This window comes from Prosopis cineraria, unplaced genomic scaffold, assembly GCF_029017545.1.
Source record: "Prosopis cineraria cultivar Desert tree isolate PC_DT_omini unplaced genomic scaffold, ASM2901754v1 PC12, whole genome shotgun sequence".
NCBI lineage: Eukaryota > Viridiplantae > Streptophyta > Magnoliopsida > Fabales > Fabaceae > Prosopis > Prosopis cineraria.
This window is the reverse complement of record NW_026555343.1, coordinates 39,998,523-40,017,220: the sequence shown is the minus strand read 5'-3', so window position 1 is coordinate 40,017,220 and position 18,698 is coordinate 39,998,523. Positions and strand designations below refer to the sequence as shown.

Below are 18,698 nucleotides of genomic sequence, written 5' to 3'. Positions count from 1 at the left end.
CCTAGAAACTTCGAAGCATGCTGAGGATGCTCTTCTTGAATTTTAGTCTATTAATGGCTGGTGCAATACTACTCAACATGATCACAACCAATGCATGGAAGTAGTTCGAAAGGAAAACTAGAAACCACCAGATGTAGGCACTGTGAAGTGCAACTTTGATGCTTCTTACTATTCTGATTCTAGCACTGCAGGTGTTGGGGTCATTTTTAGAGATCATTGTGGTAGTCTTCTTGCTATATTTGGAGAAAGAATTCGTGCCACTTCACCTTTCATAAGTGAAGCTTCTGCACTTTCCAAAGCTCTCTCCTTTACTAATCAATATAGCTTCCAGACAATTACATTTGAATCAGATTGCAAAGTCTTGGTAGATGCAATCAATTTTGGTCACACTTGCCCAGAATGGCCCTGTGTTGTCCTTTTTGCTGATGTTTGCGGCTCCTTTTCGGTTAACAATTCTTGGTCCATTTCTTGGATCCCTAGGTTTGCTAATTTAGCTAGTGATTGGTTAGTTAAAGAATGTTCCAAGGGGGTGTGCCCTTTCGGGTGGGATCTTTGTCCTCCTCCCCCTTTATCTGACTTGCTCTCTTTAGACTCTATGTCTTGCCCTGATGTAATTACTTGATCTTTAATGAATTACCTTTCTAGCAAAAAAAAAAAGTATATGCAACTAGTCTTTTCGTGTATATGCAGGAATATTTAACGGAATGCAATCATTTTTTGCAATTGAGAAACTGACCAAGCATTTGTGATATATCTCCTTTTGATGCAATAACCTATGTGCATATGCATAATTGTTTAGAAATGCATGTAATCTGCCGTGAATTGCCAACTCCTCTCCCCTTTTTTAATTTTCAATTTTGATTTACCAAGGCCATTTTGGTCTTTAACAACACCGCAATAATGCCACAAAAGATCTTATTTTCCAAAACTCTTCAACTCTCTTTTAGCAATTAATTTGATCGTGATTTTTGTTTTGGGTACAATTTTCCCTTTGCTTTTTTTTACCTTGATAATTCAGAATCCGGACTTTAGAAATGTTGAAAAGAAATAGGATGTAAGTTCACTAGTACAAAATTAACCCCCAGCGAAGTTGATCATTTTAATCGCATCCATCAAAGAGTTTTGTTAAACGAGATCAACCGTTGGATCATTTGAGTCACATATCAAAACCCTCCACGACAATTTTATCTTTCTAGGGTTTCCCAAACCTAATCGCAGAGAGGAGGCTCAGTTTTCTCTTGACTTCACAGAAGCTCACCGACATGGCGACCCAAATGAGCAAAAAGCGAAAGGTGAGTAAAAATTCTCCTCTCTCCCTCATCAAATTAAAGGAATGTTGCTGTTTTATCCTTTCCGTTTTTGTCGAGGCTGTTGTGACGCTGAGCTTGTGTTTTCCAGTTTGTAGCCGATGGAGTTTTCTTTGCGGAGCTGAATGAGGTTTTGACCAGGGAGCTTGCAGAGGATGGGTACTCTGGTGTTGAAGTTAGGGTTACACCCATGCGGACTGAGATCATCATTAGGGCGACTCGCACTCAGAACGTTCTCGGTATACTAGTGTTTGTTTAGTTACTCTTACGGTGGCGAATATTTTTTGGCTTGTTTCCCTTCAGGTTATATATATATATGTATATTTTCGGATGATTGGTAATTAGGTTAATGAGTGTATTTTTGAAGGTTTCTAATATATGGTTGGAATCTGTTGCACTGAATCCATATTTTCTTTAGAATTATACAGAAGAAGAAATCTGAATCTGAACTAGGAAGATTATCCTCGTTCGGCATGGGTTTAAATTAAATATCATTATTGTTTGACTGAGTTGGTTTCATTTTTCTCCAATTGGCGAAGGTGAGAAGGGAAGAAGAATTAGGGAACTGACTTCTATTGTTCAGAAGCGTTTTAAGTTCCCTGAGAACAGTGTTGAGCTATATGCTGAGAAGGTCAATAACAGAGGGCTCTGTGCTATTGCACAGGCAGAATCTCTTCGTTATAAGCTTCTTGGAGGGCTTGCTGTCAGAAGGTATGGAATGCTATTGATAGGACTTTCATTTTACACGTCCATTAATTCGTGAAACACTGCTATTTACATCTTGTGTTTATCATACTGGTCTAGTCCTGTGCTGTTCAGACAGCAAGTCCAGTTCTGGGGTCTAGAACAATTGAGTTTGAGATCTTTAGATGTGGTGATTGGATTGTCTGACCGCTTCACATTTTGGTCGTTTAACCACCTGTCAGATGTCAATGTCAGTTTACCGTTTGGCTCAGTGTTTGTTGTTAGTTATCTTGCCCCTGATATGATTTCTATATTCGGTGGAAGGCTACTTGAATTTTTTTTTTTTTGGGATAAAAAGAGTCTACTTGATATTACACCAACTTTTTGTATTTCTCTTTTTCAGAGCTTGCTATGGTGTCCTTAGATTTGTCATGGAAAGTGGTGCCAAAGGTTGTGAGGTTAGTAAAGCCATAGATTCACATCGGCCTATGCTATCTATTCCGCCCTCACTTATTGACCTTATTCTGCATTATACTAGCTGTAGCCAACTGCCAATTGACTGATCACATGGGCGTGATAAGATTTCATGAATTACTTATGCAATCTGGTACTTGTCAAATATCTCCAGGTTATTGTTAGCGGCAAGCTCAGGGCTCAGCGTGCCAAATCTATGAAATTCAAGGACGGATACATGATATCATCTGGTCAGCCTGTCAAAGAATATATCGACTCTGCTGTGAGGCATGTGCTTCTGAGACAGGTCAGCATATTGCCACATTGGCTCTTGTAGATTCAGGAACTAATCGTTTAAAATCAGCCTGTGTTTGCATCTTTTGACTGGAAATCCTACCTATGACTGCTGCAGGGTGTTCTTGGGATCAAGGTTAAAATCATGCTTGATTGGGATCCTAAGGGTAAGCATGGACCAACCAAACCTATTCCGGATGTTGTCACAATCCATCCACCAAAGGAGGAAGAAGATTACATTGTTAGGCCCTTGCAACAGCCCGCAGTCCCCACCAACATAGAGATTGCAGCAGTTTAGATCACTTTTTCAGAACCAGGAATAGAGGAGATATGTAACTTGTGTTGGTTGCTATTGTTGCAGAATTTATTATAGTTTTCGACTTTTGGTTCTTGTTTCCCAAAGGTTGTATCGCATGATTCAACTATAGACGGAATGCTTCATGCCGAACTTTATCATATTGCCGTTCGTTGAGGTTATTTTGTCGATCCACGTTATGCATATGCTATTGTAGTGGTCGAATGCTACAATTTATTCTTGATATCTCCAGTATCAAGATGGATGATGTTCTTGGAAGGTAATCTTCCGTGTTTATATAATTCTAATATTAAAATTGGTGGTGTTTACTATTAATTACGTGGCATATTTAATTTGATAATGATGAAAAATATTTCTCGTAATCTTCGTTATCACGCAAGGCGGAAAGGTTGAACTTCCATACGTTAATATTTTCTAATTTATATGCCCAAAACTTTTCTTCTCCAGTTTTTTTTTTTTTTCAATGTATGTAATTTCTTAGTGGAGTGTAAATCTGGTTGCGTATGGATTTTATTATCATTTAAATTTTAGGTGTTAGTTTGTTTTAACTTATTTTATAAAAAAGATGGTTTTTTCTTTAAAAATCTGTTTGTGAGCTTTTATATATTTGTTTTAACTTTAAAAAATAATTACATTTTAAAAGAAATAGACTTTTAATTATTTTAAAAAATTTTTTTGAGTAGTTTTTAAAAATAATTTATTAAACTGCATGTGAGAAAATATTTTAAAAAGGTGGGATATATAAAAATATTATAAAATTTTAAAATATTATAATAATGAATTATTTTTATAAAATAAAAATCAAGAATGATATTATAAAATTTAAAAATAATTAATTGATAATTAATTTTTAAAATTTTAAGTAATTTAAAAATTTTATAAAAAAATATTTATTTTATAAAAATTTTAAATAAAAAAGCTTAAATTTGGCAGGTTAGGTTGTAGCCTTGTATTTTGAAAGGTATTTTTTAAATTTTTTTAAATTATCAATGGTGTGAATTTGGCTCCAAGAATTTGTTCCTTTAAAGAAGCTTTATATTAGTGTAATCATTAATTAATGCCAATTAATATAATATGAAACTCATAATTTGATACACACGAATCAAGCAAAGATCAAACAAAGTTGACCTTAAATTTCACACGTTTAGTCGGTATATAAATATTATGAATTTTTTTTCATAAATTTAGATTTTATATCAATAATTTTTTTAAAAATAAATGAATGATTAAATCATATGCCTGAACTTTGGTTTATATGTAAATAACTCTTTTTACCTTTAAAATATGATTTAAAAAAACACCTCCAAAACTTTTAATTTTAGAAAAAATGACAATAAAACTCACTAAAATAAATAAAAGACAATTAAGTTCCTTAAAATGTCATAATTTTTTTGTCTTAATGTACCTTTCTGACATTAATAATTTTAAATTAAATGACTAAATTATTTCTTATTTAAAATAAAAAATGAGTTCACCTCTAAAGTTATAATTTTCTGTTTAATTCTTATGATTCATAAAATAAAGATTGTAATTGTTTAAATAAAAATTATCATTGTTATTTTAAAATTTAGACTTTAATAATAAAAAAATTTCATGTGAGAAGTTATAATTTTTTTTAATTCTTATGATTTATAAAGTTATATATGTTTAAACAAATGTTATAATTAATTATTTTTAGAACTTTGACTTCAATAATAAAAAAATTTGGTGTGAAAAATTATAATTTTTTATTTAATTTTTATAATTCATAGTGTTAAAGTTATAATTGTTCGAACAAAAATTGTGATTCGAAATAGTTACTTTTAGAACTTGTTTATTAATTATAAAAGAAATTTTAAATAAAAAGTTGTAATTTTTTATTCAATTTTTGTAATTCATAAAATAAAAGCTGTAATTGAAAAAATGGGACTAGACCTATTTTTTATTTAAATAAGGAATAATTTAATCATTTAACCTAAAAACATTAATGTCAAAAAGATATATAAGGAGTTTAGAGAAATTGTGGCATTTTGAAAGACTTGATTGTCATTGATATATTTTAGTGAAATTTTATTGTCATTTTTTTTAAAATTTTAATTATGTTTAATCAACACTTACCTATCAATTATCCTTTTATTTATTGTTTATATAGCCTTCTGTTAGGGCCAATTATATTCAAAACATGGTTGGATACTAAATGTAAATATCTCTCCCAATAAAAATTAAATCTTGATTCACTATATTATGAAAGATTAATTTCTTCTATTAAATTCAAGTCTTATTAGTTCAATTATTCTTTTTTTCTTTAATTATATATATATATATATATTCTCTTGTTAGATTTAATTTTATTTGATAAATAGTCTGACGATAAATATGGATACCTCACTATCTTAGTAATGAACCTTAGTTTATTATATTATGAGAGAAAATATATCTACTCTCATTGGTCTGTCATCAATTATACTATTGTCTATTATTATGTATCTATCTATTTTCTATTCTCTATTATTGATCTATTATTTTGTATTAATGCAGCGCAATATATTAGTAATCAAACTCTAATTTTTTTAGATAATCACTTTTTTTTACCAAATGCATATCACTTTAAACTTTGTACTACCTTGATTTTAAGTGATATGCGAATAAAACCTTATCATATTATTTTAATGAAATAAATAACAAATCAACAAGATGGAGCAGCAACTTAATTATTACAGTTTTTAATTTTTTGCAGGTAGAAAACCAGATATCATGATTGATAACTCATGAGTAATTTCACTTGTTCAATTTTTTATATTTTATATAGTGATTTTATCTTTCATTTTTCATAGAAGAAAAATTGATGAAATTATAATTATGAATTATAAATAATAATAATATTCTCCAAGAAATTTCACATCCCTTCCAATGAACTCCGAAGCTCCACTGTTGTAAGACCTACAGTACGGCTGCGTTCCTTCCCCACTCTTTCCTCTCTCTGTCTCCCTCGTCGCACAGACAATTTCTCTCTCTTTGGCATCGCTGGGGACCTGGTTCCGGTGAGCCGTCTCTTTACTCCATCTCTTTGCTTTGTTTTTGTGCCTGCGATTATTTTTTGATTTGCTCTTCCAATCATGCAATTGATTCTTTGAATTTCCATCTTTGGAACAAAGTAGTAAAGGAACTGAACTGTTGAGGAGTTCAGATTGCTTGGGAGCGACATCTCACTTCGGAATTGCTAGCTTGTTATTGTGTCTGCACTTCTGCGTAGTTGAAAGTTGTTCAATATATATATATTCATTGCTTGCTAGCGAAAGTTAACAATTTTTTCATTCTTCTCTTCTCTTGAAGGTGGCCGCTAATAACTAGGGACAATGGGTATCATTGAAAAGATCAAAGAAATCGAGGCCGAGATGGCTCGAACCCAGAAAAATAAAGCCACAGGTACTGAGTGGGCGTTTTCTTTCATATACATCTTTCTTTTTCATTACTTCGATATTTGATTGTTATAATCATAACATCAAATAATGTGGTATATTTAGCTGTTCGAGGAACGATGGGTTGAGAAACAGAAATGAAATGGATCACTATCTTGGGGTAGCTAAATATAGGAAGGATGAAATATTTTAGCAGGCCTTCAAGCGAAGACAAATTGATTGTGACCTTTTGACTTTCTCCTGTAAAAGTGAAATTGTCTCCTAACTTAACTGAAAGGACAGTTTTTTTAAGTGATTTGAAGGTTTTTGAGAAGTTGTAAAAGGTGTCAAGGTTGCAGAGAGATAGAAATCTCGATAAGTGTGACTTTGCAAGTGTCTGTCCCCTTGAAGACCAGGGGATCTATTTACAGGGAAGTTTGGAGTTGTCCGTCCCATGGTGGTCATGACTGAGAAGTGAGAACATAGGGCATTAACTATATATGTTAAACTGCATGGAACAGTGGGCTAAATAGGAGGTTGAATTTAAAGGAGATTGATGCATGGGGAAGATATGCATGTTGATTGTGGGTTTTGTAGCTAAGGATGACGGGTCTAGCTAGATGGGGAGTATTTCAGTCTTGCTCTTGATGATAACTTCCTTCTAGAGGGTGCTGCTATGGATAGGGAAATGAGTTAGCTAGAATAACTATTCTACTTACTAAGTGTCTAGAGTCTAGTTCTTATTGACTGACTGATTGTTTGCGTAGCGTGAAAGAACCTTATTTCAATTCTACCTAGCCGTTCTCAAGGGAGAGTGGGTGCACTTGGTTGAATAATTATTTCAATTACAAATATCAAGATTTTATTCAAGCACCTTCACTTCAATCTTACCAGACACTCTTAAGGATTATCCCTAGCTATGAAAATCACTCCTTCACAACACTCCCAATGTTGTGTATGGTGGATGCTATTGGGCACTACGAAGCACTTCATTCTTCAGAGGGATTTATCATTGGAAGTTTCAGTGGGATTAGATGTCTTAGGCAACCAATCATCTATGGGAAGCCAAGAGGGGGAGCACTTCATGCAATGCTTAGTTGAAATGTTGCCTGACCTGTTTGCATTCACTGCACTAGGCAAGCATAGGGCAACAAGGATATCTTGGCGGATTTTATGTTAAATGTTCCAGCATCGATTTGTTAAGAATTCTTAAGAGGAGGTGTGGATGTCCTTCATTATATCTATTAATATGTGGTAATACTTATCTTAACAAGTTAAGACAACTTATCTTCATCAGCATTCCTCCACTTCTCTTACAGAAACGTATTTATGGTTTTTGAATAGCTAAAATAAATGAGTATAAGTGTTTATAAATTAATTATAATGCAAGAGCCATCTAGGAATATATGTTTATCACTTATATCTTTGTTGTACTTCCAGTACATAAATGAATTTACATTTGTTTATCATGCAGAATATCATCTTGGACAACTCAAGGCAAAGATAGCCAAACTAAGGACACAATTGTTGGAGCCTCCAAAGGTATGCGAATCTGCTTTCTTTTCGTTCATGGTTTTGTGTATGGTTTGTTTTTTGTTCTCTTTTGTTTAAAATTCTGTGTCCTTGACATTTCTGATTCATATTAGTAATCGTTTCACATATCTATTCTGTACTAAAGGCAAAAAAAATTGGGAAAAGATGAATATTAGGCTTCTTAGTAGCCTGGAAGGGCTATAGAATTTTGTGTCCTTGGTGAGCTATTTCTCTTCCCTACCACTGTACATTTACTGTTACTGACAAACTGGTATTCTGCTTTTATATTTAATTTGTGCTATTGTTTTTTTCACCTAAAATATTCCTGCTCCAGTCGTTTACTCATTTTGCTTCTTTAGTTTACATATGTACTGCACAGAATAACAACAAACGTTCTCACTTGAAATGTGATAAAAGTTTTATGAAATTTTTGTTATTCTTTTATAGGTACTGGATGAATTTGGTGAATCATATCACCTGTCATGTTGTAGCTTGCCTAAGTTTCTCAATTTTAGTGTGCCATAGATAACCATCAATCCTTGCACGTTTTTTTAAGTTTTCTATCTTGTCAAATCATGGAATAGGGTTCCAGTGGAGGTGGAGAGGGATTTGAAGTTACAAAGTTTGGCCATGGACGAGTTGCACTCATAGGATTTCCAAGGTCTGTCCTGTAACAAACGCTTATCTCCATTCAGACTCATTTTTCATTGATGAATGGTGAATTTTTTCAACTATAATCTCATAGGAAATGAATTATACTATTAATATTAATGCTCAATATTTCATCATATTGCATTTACCTTGTTTCTATGCGTGATGCATGCATGCCCTTGGGTGCTGCCTTCATTATATTTCCAAATTTTACACATGCTTAGTAAGACATCACCTTTCTAATCCTCTTCGCTTTTCATTAACAGTGTGGGGAAGTCAACTCTTTTGACAATGTTAACGGGCACACATTCAGAATCTGCATCCTATGAGTTCACAACACTGACCTGCATTCCTGGTATCATAAACTACAATGATACTAAAATTCAGCTGCTTGATCTTCCTGGAATTATTGAAGGTGCTTCTGAAGGCAAGGGACGTGGGAGGCAGGTAAAATGATAGTTGCTTGTTGCTCTCATATTCTTTCTACTAGTAAGTTTTAGGGCACTGTTTGCCATAACTAGTTGATAATTGAACATAGATGTCTGCTGAATGAAGTTGATTATTGGTTCCTTTCACTGATTACTTTGGGTAACAATACTTAAGTTCCATGAACATGAAAGGGTTTTTTTCCCTCTATATTCTCAGGTTATTGCTGTTGCCAAATCTTCTGACATAGTATTGATGGTTCTTGATGCCTCTAAAGTAAGTGTTATTTTCTTCTTTTCTTTAAATGGTTGGCAATGCTATTTTCTAATATAGCTTTTCATTCCTTATGTTCACATTGCTTTTTGATAAAATAATATGTCAATTGTTGATAAAGCACAATGATGTTGTGCAATCCATGTAGCCAACCCCATCTAGGAGAAAAGGCTTGTTGTCATGTGTCAATTGTTGCAGTAATCTAGGCACTATTTAAGAATTCTATTCTGTCTGGGAATCAAGTTAACCCTTGAAACACCCCACTAGTTACTCTGTTATTATAGAATGGTAACTCATTAGTCATTACTCTCTTAATTTTCTTCCCCCTCCACTTGGTAAATAGTAACAAATAAATGAATTGAACATTTCAAATTCTTCAGTTTTGTGGAATTTCATACAAACACTCTGGAACTTATTATTCCATTGTCGTGGAAGAACATACCTTTAATCCCGATAATAACTCAAAAGTACAGTGGACTAATCTTGAAAAAGGCTAATTAAGAGAGAAATCATGTGATAAAGACACATGATCTCTAGCACTTTTCTAATAGTTGCCTGTTTTCCTTTTGGAGACCCAGCAATATTTGGAGGATGATTCCATGTTTGTGAAGTTAGATTTTAAAGTGTGCTATTTCTTCCCATTGTTGTTTTTTAAGATTTGGTTTTTGTTGGAAATTGGTTTTAAACCATTGTGATGAACTTTTTTTAAAATGTGAGTGACTGACTTGGATTTTTTCTTCATGGAATAAACCGAAGAGCAAGTCCTGTCTGATCATCAATTTAAGTTTTAATCATTTTGCATGAGAAACCTTGGAAACTTTGCAGGGATTTCAAATATGTTTTACAGATTGTTTGTGGAATTGCTTCACATTCTGTTTGGATGTATTACTTGTAGTATTAAGTTTACTATGAATTGAAAAACTTTCCTAATCTTGGTATGATTTTTTTCTCCCTAAAAATCTGCCAGAGTGAGGGTCATAGACAAATATTGACAAAGGAGCTTGAGGCTGTTGGCTTACGGTTAAACAAGAGGCCACCTCAGGTTAGTTTGTGCCCCAAAAATATTGAGTGATTCAAGACACGGTTTGGTTTTTTACTTTAAGTTCTTGGTTGGACTTTTATCTACTTCTCACCTGCCATTGCTTTGGATTTGTCTTCTATGCAGATATATTTTAAAAAGAAAAAGACTGGGGGCATTTCATTCAATAGCACTATGCCCTTGACTCATGTGGATGAGAAGCTGTGTTATCAGATCTGCATGAATATAAAATTCACAATGCAGAGGTACAGTTCAATTCAAAGGACACACAAATATGGGATCTTAGAATTATGGAGTTGTATTTATTTTAATGGGAATTAAATATACTTAATTATCATTTCCATAGTTAGTTTAACTATAGTGGGGAAGGTTTGATGGTTGCATCTACGGCTGTAAAATCCCTGGCTAGTTTCATTGGGTAAATCATCATTTTCTCTATCATTTCTTTTCTTTGCAGAAGGTTGGAAAGGACTGAATGATTGTTGAACTTAGCACATGTCCCTTTCTATTTCATCCTTTTTTTTGGCCTTGGTGATACATACTTTTTTATTTTTGTACCATGCTCTTAGTGTTTGTAATAGAAGAGAGTAAAATGTTTCTTTTCTTCTGCATTTCGTTTACTTATTATGCTTGCACATTTTACCTGCACTGTGGTTCTCTAAATCTATAGTAACCATCAGTCATGTCATTTTCTGATCTATCTATAACTCCTTGACTAGGTGCATCTGTAAGTAGGAGTCAAGTAACTTGATGATGAAAGCTGTGATTGTGAAAAATAGATCCGACTAGAATTTGTCATGGATAAAGATTAAACAGATAAGATGCCTATCTAGATGTGTTATTACTTGTCTTTGGAATATATTGATAGCACAATGTCATCTTGATAATTTCTGTATTTTCCATTACGGCATACACTAATGTAAATATGTAATTCAGGGTCTGTTTTCTCTTTCTTACCAACTACCCAAATGAAAGATGACAATTTATTTCAGGTCCTTTTCCGTGAGGATGCCACCGTGGATGACCTCATAGATGTTATTGAGGGTAACCGTAAATATATGAAGTGTATATATGTCTACAACAAGATTGATGTTATTGGTATAGATGATGTAGACAGATTAGCCCGCCAGCCTAATTCTGTTGTCATTAGTTGCAATTTGAAGGTGGGTTCCATAATTTCTGAGCAAACCATGATACTGATTGATTATCGTTGGGGAGCTATGCTATGATTCATATTTTGGCAACAAAATACAAGACGGCATTGCTTGTTCTTTATGCTTGTTTGATTGCAAATTCCATCGCGTAAAACATTAGATTCTTGTTTTTTTTTTTTTTTATAATAATCCTCTGATATCTCAATGCGGCTAAATTTCATGTTTTCACATACAGCTGAACTTTGATAGGCTACTTGCGAGGATGTGGGAGGAAATGGGTCTGGTTAGAGTTTACACAAAGCCCCAAGGCCAGCAGCCTGATTTCTCTGATCCTGTGGTCCTTTCTGCTGTATGTTGATCTTTTAACTTACCATCTTAGATACATGTCCCTTATACGACCCTGTCAAAAATATTTGGCTCTTTAATACCTCCTTGTTGATTTACTCTGGTAAATTATTGCAGGATAGAGGTGGCTGCACTGTAGAGGATTTCTGCAACCACATACACAGAAGTTTGGTGAAGGACGTCAAGTATGTTCTGGTATGGGGTACAAGTGCAAGGCACTATCCTCAACATTGTGGCCTTGGTCATCTTCTTCAGGACGAGGATGTCGTTCAGATTGTTAAGAAAAAGGTGAGGAAAACTTCCCTCAGCTTGTTTCCTGTAGTATGACGGAAATGCATTTCTAGTCTAGATCATCCTTCCGCCAAATTAAATTCAGCAGAACCCATATTATGAAATTCTATTTCCTTTTCTTGCTGCGAGCTGAACACAGTTATAATCCTGATGGCATGAGCTGCTGAATGCAATTTATATTCCCGCAGGAAAAGGAGGAGGGAGGGAGGGGTCGATTCAAATCACATTCTACAGCTCCAGCTCGGATATCTGACAGAGAGAAGAAAGCCCCCCTGAAGACATAATTATGATGCTGCCTTGTAATCCATTGATCAGTGAGGTGGGTGGGAGAAATGCCCACAGGTTGATATTCAAAATCAGAAGCTTCCAAAGTAATTGAGTGCTGAAGGTTCCTAGCATGAAGGGCATGATATCCTCCTGTGCGCATACTAAGCGAAGCGTGACCACCCATGTATTTGTTGGATTTTTGTTTTGGTTGTATTTGTTATGACTTGTTATAATCTTATGAAGTCGGCAGCTGACCTGAAAGGATAAGAAAGAGAAGAGAAATCCAGAATAGTTCTTTCAAAGATTGACTACTTTGATGAAATCTGGGTTTAATCAATTTTTCAAATTTTGAACCACTCGGAGGAAATGGTCAATTTACCTTTGTTACTTTACTTACTTGGAGCTCCTATGGGTTCTTTCTGCCGAGCTTGTTACGTCGCATTTTAAAAAGTATTTGAGTGAACATAGTGGATTATATTTCTCTAAATCCAACTACAACCTGGAGGCTTTCTCATTCTCCTTTAACTCATCAACTTGATTTTTTCCACTTCATTCCATCTGTTATTGGGTGCGTAAGTGTTTACTAAAAGAACTTAATTTGCGGAATCTTTTGGGTCTAATTTAAAGGGACGTCTGGCTGCAATCTCACCTAGCTCCACATTACCGTGAACCCTACAAGCCGCTAGTAGAGAACCCCAAGCTGTGGCATCATCACTAGCATTTTCCGGTATGAGATCGCATGCCCTTTCCAGCTGCCCAGCTCTCCCAGGCAGATCAACCATGCAAGAATAGTGTTCAGGACTTTAGGTGACTGTTTAATTCCAAATAAATCTGTCATCTGCTTGAAATGCACGCGCCCTTCTTCGACAGGGTAAGCATAACAGCATGCATTGAGGACTCCAACAAACGTAATTTCATTTGGCTTCACTCCTTCCTTTTGCATCTTTGAGAAAAGATCTAACGCATCTATAGTCACTGAGGTTTGGATTGGTTGGCTGTAGGTAATAATGTTCTTTCCCTTATTATTCTGACATAGTTGACGTGATTATGCTACTTTCAGAACCATGGGAACATGAGGAAATTCAGTATAGCAGATGTCTCTGGGCTTCTGATGACTGTGACTGGTCCTCTCAAGTGGGTTAGGATTCAACATGTACACAGTACCGTCCGGTTAACTTTGGTCATTCAAGATGTCCAATCATGTTCTTCCTTAACTTTGTCTGCCATCATTTTCCCGAAATGAATCTTTTTTTTTTAATTACCTAAAATGTATCTTTTTATTAGAGACAATTTTTTTATTGAATGTTAAATGTAAGCATCTCTTCAAAAAAAAATTTGAATTTTAATTCACGATGTTGTAAAAGACTAAGGCAATGTTGGTATATTGCACTTTTCACATCCCAAAAACACTTTCCTACTTTTGGGATGTAAGAAGTTGGTTTTGTGTAATTTAATAAGATTAAATGTGCTTTTTAAAAGTTTTTTTAGGATGAACTGAATGTAAAAATTTAAAAGTTTCACTTTGTTACTTTTTAAAAGTCCTTTTGGGATGAGATAATCTTAAACTATATATTTTTTCTTTTTATTATTTAATATCTTAAATTTTATGTTATTTTAATTTTTTTTCATATTTTTTAAACATTTTTAATATATTATATTTGCATAATAAAAATTATAAATTATCATAAATTAGTATTTTTTGTATCATTGCATATTCAAAAATACATTTTAAAAGTACAGATCATCATTAATTCAAATAACTTTTAGTTTGTCAAACTATCTTTTAAAAAAAATATATCTAAATATAAATTTTATTATAGCAGCTAACTTTCAGTAAACTAATTTTTATCAAATAAATTTTTAACAAACTGAAAACCAAACACACATTATCCCTTTTAACTAGACCCAACTCTCATTGATTGCCCGAAATGAATCTGACCTTAACACACTCTATAATTTGATATTTTGAAACCTGTTTATTCTTTCTTTTCTTGATTGCATAGTCCAAATTTTACTTGTCTTGAGAAAATGGAACATGGGCATATTGGGCTGCCCATTTCCCCAATTTAGATCTGTCTGAAAACTAATCCAATATATGCGTGTCTGTGTAAGTTGAGATGGGAATTTTCATTACCATTGTTACTTAATAAAAAACTAGCAAAACTATTCCACATACAGCGCAATATATTCTCAAGTAATAGCATTCTAATCATTTAAGCTTATGCTTTTATCATAGAAGTAATACTAATAACATGAAACTCAACGACAGGGCTCAAATCACAAAGACCACCAAACTCAAATTCAAATATAAGGAAAATAATGGTTGAAACTCACTTAAGGTTCTTAATTAGTATCGTCATTAATATATATATAAATATATATTGAGTCCTTGAATCTTATTTTCCTTATATATGATCATTAGAAATAAAGATGGGGAGAAAGCTTAGGCTTAATAACAGCTTCAATTGATAGCTTTTTGACATTAGTAAGACCAAGAGTTTCATCCATGTTCAAGTCCATCTCTGTCATATTACCTGGCAAGCTCCATGAAAACCCATGCACCAAATTTGCTAAACCTGACTGAACCACCTTAAGAGCAAGAGAGTAACCAGGACATATCCTTCTTCCAGCTCCAAATGGCAATAGCTCAAAGTTATGTCCGATCACATCAATATCCTTGCCCATGAACCTCTCTGGGTAAAACTCACTAGGGTTGTCCCATATCGTAGGGTCTCTGCCAATTGCCCACACGTTGACAATCACTTGGGTCCCTTTCAGGATGTCATAACCAACAACCTTAGAATCATCAATGGCTAACTTTGCAGGTAACAAGGATGCCACAGGGTGCAATCTCATTGTTTCTTTGACAATGGCTACAATATAGGGTAAGTTAGTAATGTCTTTCTCTTCCACCCATCTGTCTCTTCCAATCACTCTATCTAACTCTTCTGTGGCCTTCTTTATGGTTTTTGGATTTTTCAAGAGCTCAGACATTGCCCATTCCATAGTTGTTGTTGAGGTGTCTATCCCACCTGTTAAAAGGTCCTGGTGAATATATAATCAAGTACAGAGCATGTTACTGGTGTTGACCAGGGGAAAAAACCGTATAAAAGTGTGTGTTTGTATGTATATCTATTTCCAGGAATAGTCCATTCCAATGGTAGACACAGAAAAGGCTGATTAAACTTTATAGTTCAATTTTGACAGTTTTTTTAAAGTATAAGCCAATTCATTTCATTAAAATTTGATTAAAACTGTTCAAAATTACTTCGATGCGCAATAGAAAATAACACCGCAAAGAGTATCTAAAATTGATTTTAATGGTTGTGGTAAAAAAGGATATATATATATATATATAATAAAGTAAAAATATTTTTTAAATTTATATAACACTGGTTATTGCCTTAGACATTCCTAACTACTGATATTTTTAAAATAAAAAGAATATTTTATATGAATATCTGATATTCTTAAATTATACAAGTCTAACTATATACTAACTTAACATTGACCCCATAGACAAACATTGCTTCGAAATTTCAGAGATTGAACAAAATCTCAAAAACTTTTGGGTTTGGAATATATATAAAACGTATCCGCAGTCACATCTTGAATAGTAAAGTAACTGTGTTTCTTATTGATTGATGATTAATATTGGCCGGGTGCAATAGTTTACTGATTGCCTTAGCTGCCTTCTGCACAAAGTCTAGACGCTGATTGAAGACAGAAACATAAAGAATAACGTTCATGACAGTATCATGATCCCATCGGACAAGAATGTAAAAGTATATATGTTATGATGTCTAAGTATGTAAAATAAATGAACTTGAATCAATATAAAAAATCTGATATGGGATAGAGTTGGATCCAATTGTGGTTTAGACGAGAGCAGCCGCGCGGAGCAACAACTGAAACAGGGCATATATAATTGAATAACTAAAATTATTTTTTTAATTAAAAAAGGGGGGAAGAAAAGCATATCCAAACCGTCATAGATAATCTCACGCTCAATATTTGATGTAAATGAATGATGAAGAAAGAAGGAAGCTGATAAAGATACGTATATGTGTTTGTATACCTGAATAAATGCTTTGACATGGTGCCTTTGAAGTTTGACCTCAAGAGTGGGATCGTCTGCAACCTGGAAAAGCACATCCACCATGTCTTTGGCCACATAATCCTCAATCCCTTCTCTTCTCTCTTCGTGTTCATCCATTACATGCTCCAGAAACCTGTCAATCGTCACACTGAAATCCTTCATTCTCTTAACATAACCCTGCAAGTCCAAGAAACTGAAACAAGGAATCAGATCCCCAATATTCGCAAACGTATTCAGCAAGAAAAACTCTTTCAGCAGTCTTCTCAACTCTTCCCAGCTAACAAAGCCACTTTGACCCTTCGTCACACACTTCTTCCCAAACACCATGCGACTTATAATGTTCAGGTTTAAAGAATAAACATAATCTTTCAGTAATATGGTTGTTCCTGAACAAGTGAAAAGTTCGTTCAACATGCTTTTCATCTCTTCCTTTCTGGTATGCTCGTAGGATTTTATGCTATTGGGAGAGACTAGTTTTGTGCTCCATATCTTGCGGGCTTGGCGCCAATAAGGGCCATAAGGGGCCCACAGCATGCCAGAGTAATTGTAGGCTGTGTACTTTCCGGCGGTGGTTGGTGGTCGTGAGGAGAAGTTGTGGCCGTGGGTTTTGAGGAAGGCTCTAGCGACGTCGGCAGAGGAGGCGACCACCACGTCTTTGAAGCCTAACTTGAGATGCATGATGGGTCCATATTTTTTGGATAGTGCATGAAACGAGTGGTGAGGAAGAGGGCCGATGAGGTTGAGGTTTCCGATGATCGGCCATGGCTTTGGTCCAGGTGGCAGGTTATTTCTCCGGCGGCGGCGGAAGAGGAGGAGGAAGACGACGAAGGGGATAAAGATTGCTAGCCATGAAGCCATTGCCGTCTGTGGATTGGGCTTGTGAGGTAGTTGCTTACTTGCAAGGACGATGAAGACATTTAATAGACCACGAAACAGACTGGTAATATTAGGGAATTTAAAGAAAGTTGATTTAAAACATAAACTACCAAATTCGTCATATAAAAAATTGTTGGGAATATCAATACGGACATAATTTTATATCTTTTCTATTTGAAAAAAAAATAACGTTCATGATTTTAAGTAATAACAGTATGTTTATTTGTAATATTTTTAAATTGAAATCATGAGAGGTTAAATATTGATTCTTTCCTTTTTTAAATGACAGCAAATCATTTAACTTATCATTATGATTTCCCCATGTTCGATCGATAACAAGGATTTTTTTTTAAACAATAAAATATTTTTATTTTTTATTTTTTATTGTACACTACTAGTGTCTTCTTATTAATTAGAGGAATGATCAAGTTGGAAACACAATCAAACATTGAATATAAACATATCTCTCAACAGGAATTCGATCATAAAATGTGTTTCTATTATAGATTAAGATAAAAAGACATCTATAGCATGATTAAGATTTGTGTCGTGGCACTTGATTTTAATCTGTAAAGAAATATTGTGTGTGTCTAAGGCATTCTAAAATTAAATTAATAGGGATATGTTTTTGTAACTAAAGTATAATAATAAGATAAAGTCAGTGTTTTACTCTGAAATTTAAGAAATCTGTTTAGATTAGGATGTGGAGTTAAATAAAGCGTTGAATTCCAACCTAATATTAGCTTTAATTTGCCTCTTATTCAGTCAAACCTTACTGGCAAAGTCAATATATATGTATGGAGGAGGTACTGGAACTGGATCACCATTATATTTGTCAAGCCAAATAATATAACGTAAGTAAAAGCTTTTTTTACCATTTGAACTTAATTAATTGTGTTTTTGCATTGCAAGATCACGCAGCTCAAAAATTTTAAATTAAATCAGTGAGTAGAGTGCGTGATTGGCTCACCTATATGTTGCGGTAGACATGCTAAACCATAGGTAGTTGAAAAAAAAAAAAATTAAAGAGCAATGTATTAAAAGATTTAGATTACCCAAAAAAAGTTAAAAAAAAAAGTTGAATATATTTATTTAAATAGCTACCAATTAAGAATCTCATTTTGAAACTTAAATGCTCTGTTTATAATTGAAATTCCTGTATTTGTAATTTTTTAGTTGAATTTTTGGGACCTGAGTGCATTATCAAAAAGAAATTAAAAAAAGCCAATTGTAAACTGTCTTGCTCATTTTTTTTTAGCAAGGATTGATATACGCTTTCTGTTATTGATTATTTTTAGCAAATTTTAACAGTT

At 33.9% G+C, this 18,698-nt stretch overlaps 3 protein-coding genes across 3 annotated transcripts; 2 read left to right on the top strand and 1 right to left on the bottom strand.

Moving 5' to 3' along the window:
- Positions 1–1,130: 1,130 nt before the first annotated feature.
- On the top strand, positions 1,131–3,369 carry LOC129288561 (40S ribosomal protein S3-3-like). The gene is made up of 6 exons (XM_054925193.1): positions 1,131–1,292; positions 1,399–1,546; positions 1,847–2,018; positions 2,395–2,449; positions 2,620–2,751; positions 2,857–3,369. The coding sequence occupies exons 1-6, from the start codon at positions 1,263–1,265 to the stop codon at positions 3,034–3,036; spliced, it is 717 nt and encodes a 238-aa protein (XP_054781168.1). The 5' UTR covers positions 1,131–1,262; the 3' UTR covers positions 3,037–3,369.
- A 2,569-nt stretch (positions 3,370–5,938) lies between these two features.
- On the top strand, positions 5,939–12,802 carry LOC129289694 (developmentally-regulated G-protein 2). The gene is given in 13 exon segments (XM_054926506.1): positions 5,939–6,074; positions 6,367–6,459; positions 7,906–7,973; positions 8,549–8,625; positions 8,882–9,062; positions 9,261–9,317; positions 10,282–10,356; positions 10,480–10,564; positions 10,567–10,598; positions 11,346–11,516; positions 11,743–11,856; positions 11,970–12,140; positions 12,332–12,802. Coding segments are annotated over 12 exon segments (1,197 nt in total). The 5' UTR covers positions 5,939–6,074; positions 6,367–6,389; the 3' UTR covers positions 12,428–12,802.
- A 1,892-nt stretch (positions 12,803–14,694) lies between these two features.
- Positions 14,695–17,437, bottom strand: LOC129287845 (trimethyltridecatetraene synthase-like). The gene is made up of 2 exons (XM_054924093.1): positions 16,489–17,437; positions 14,695–15,455 (listed from the first exon to the last, which is right to left on the bottom strand). Exons 1-2 carry the CDS (start codon positions 17,365–17,367, stop codon positions 14,829–14,831), a joined length of 1,506 nt encoding a protein of 501 aa, XP_054780068.1. The 5' UTR covers positions 17,368–17,437; the 3' UTR covers positions 14,695–14,828.
- Between the last annotated feature and the right edge of the window lie 1,261 nt (positions 17,438–18,698).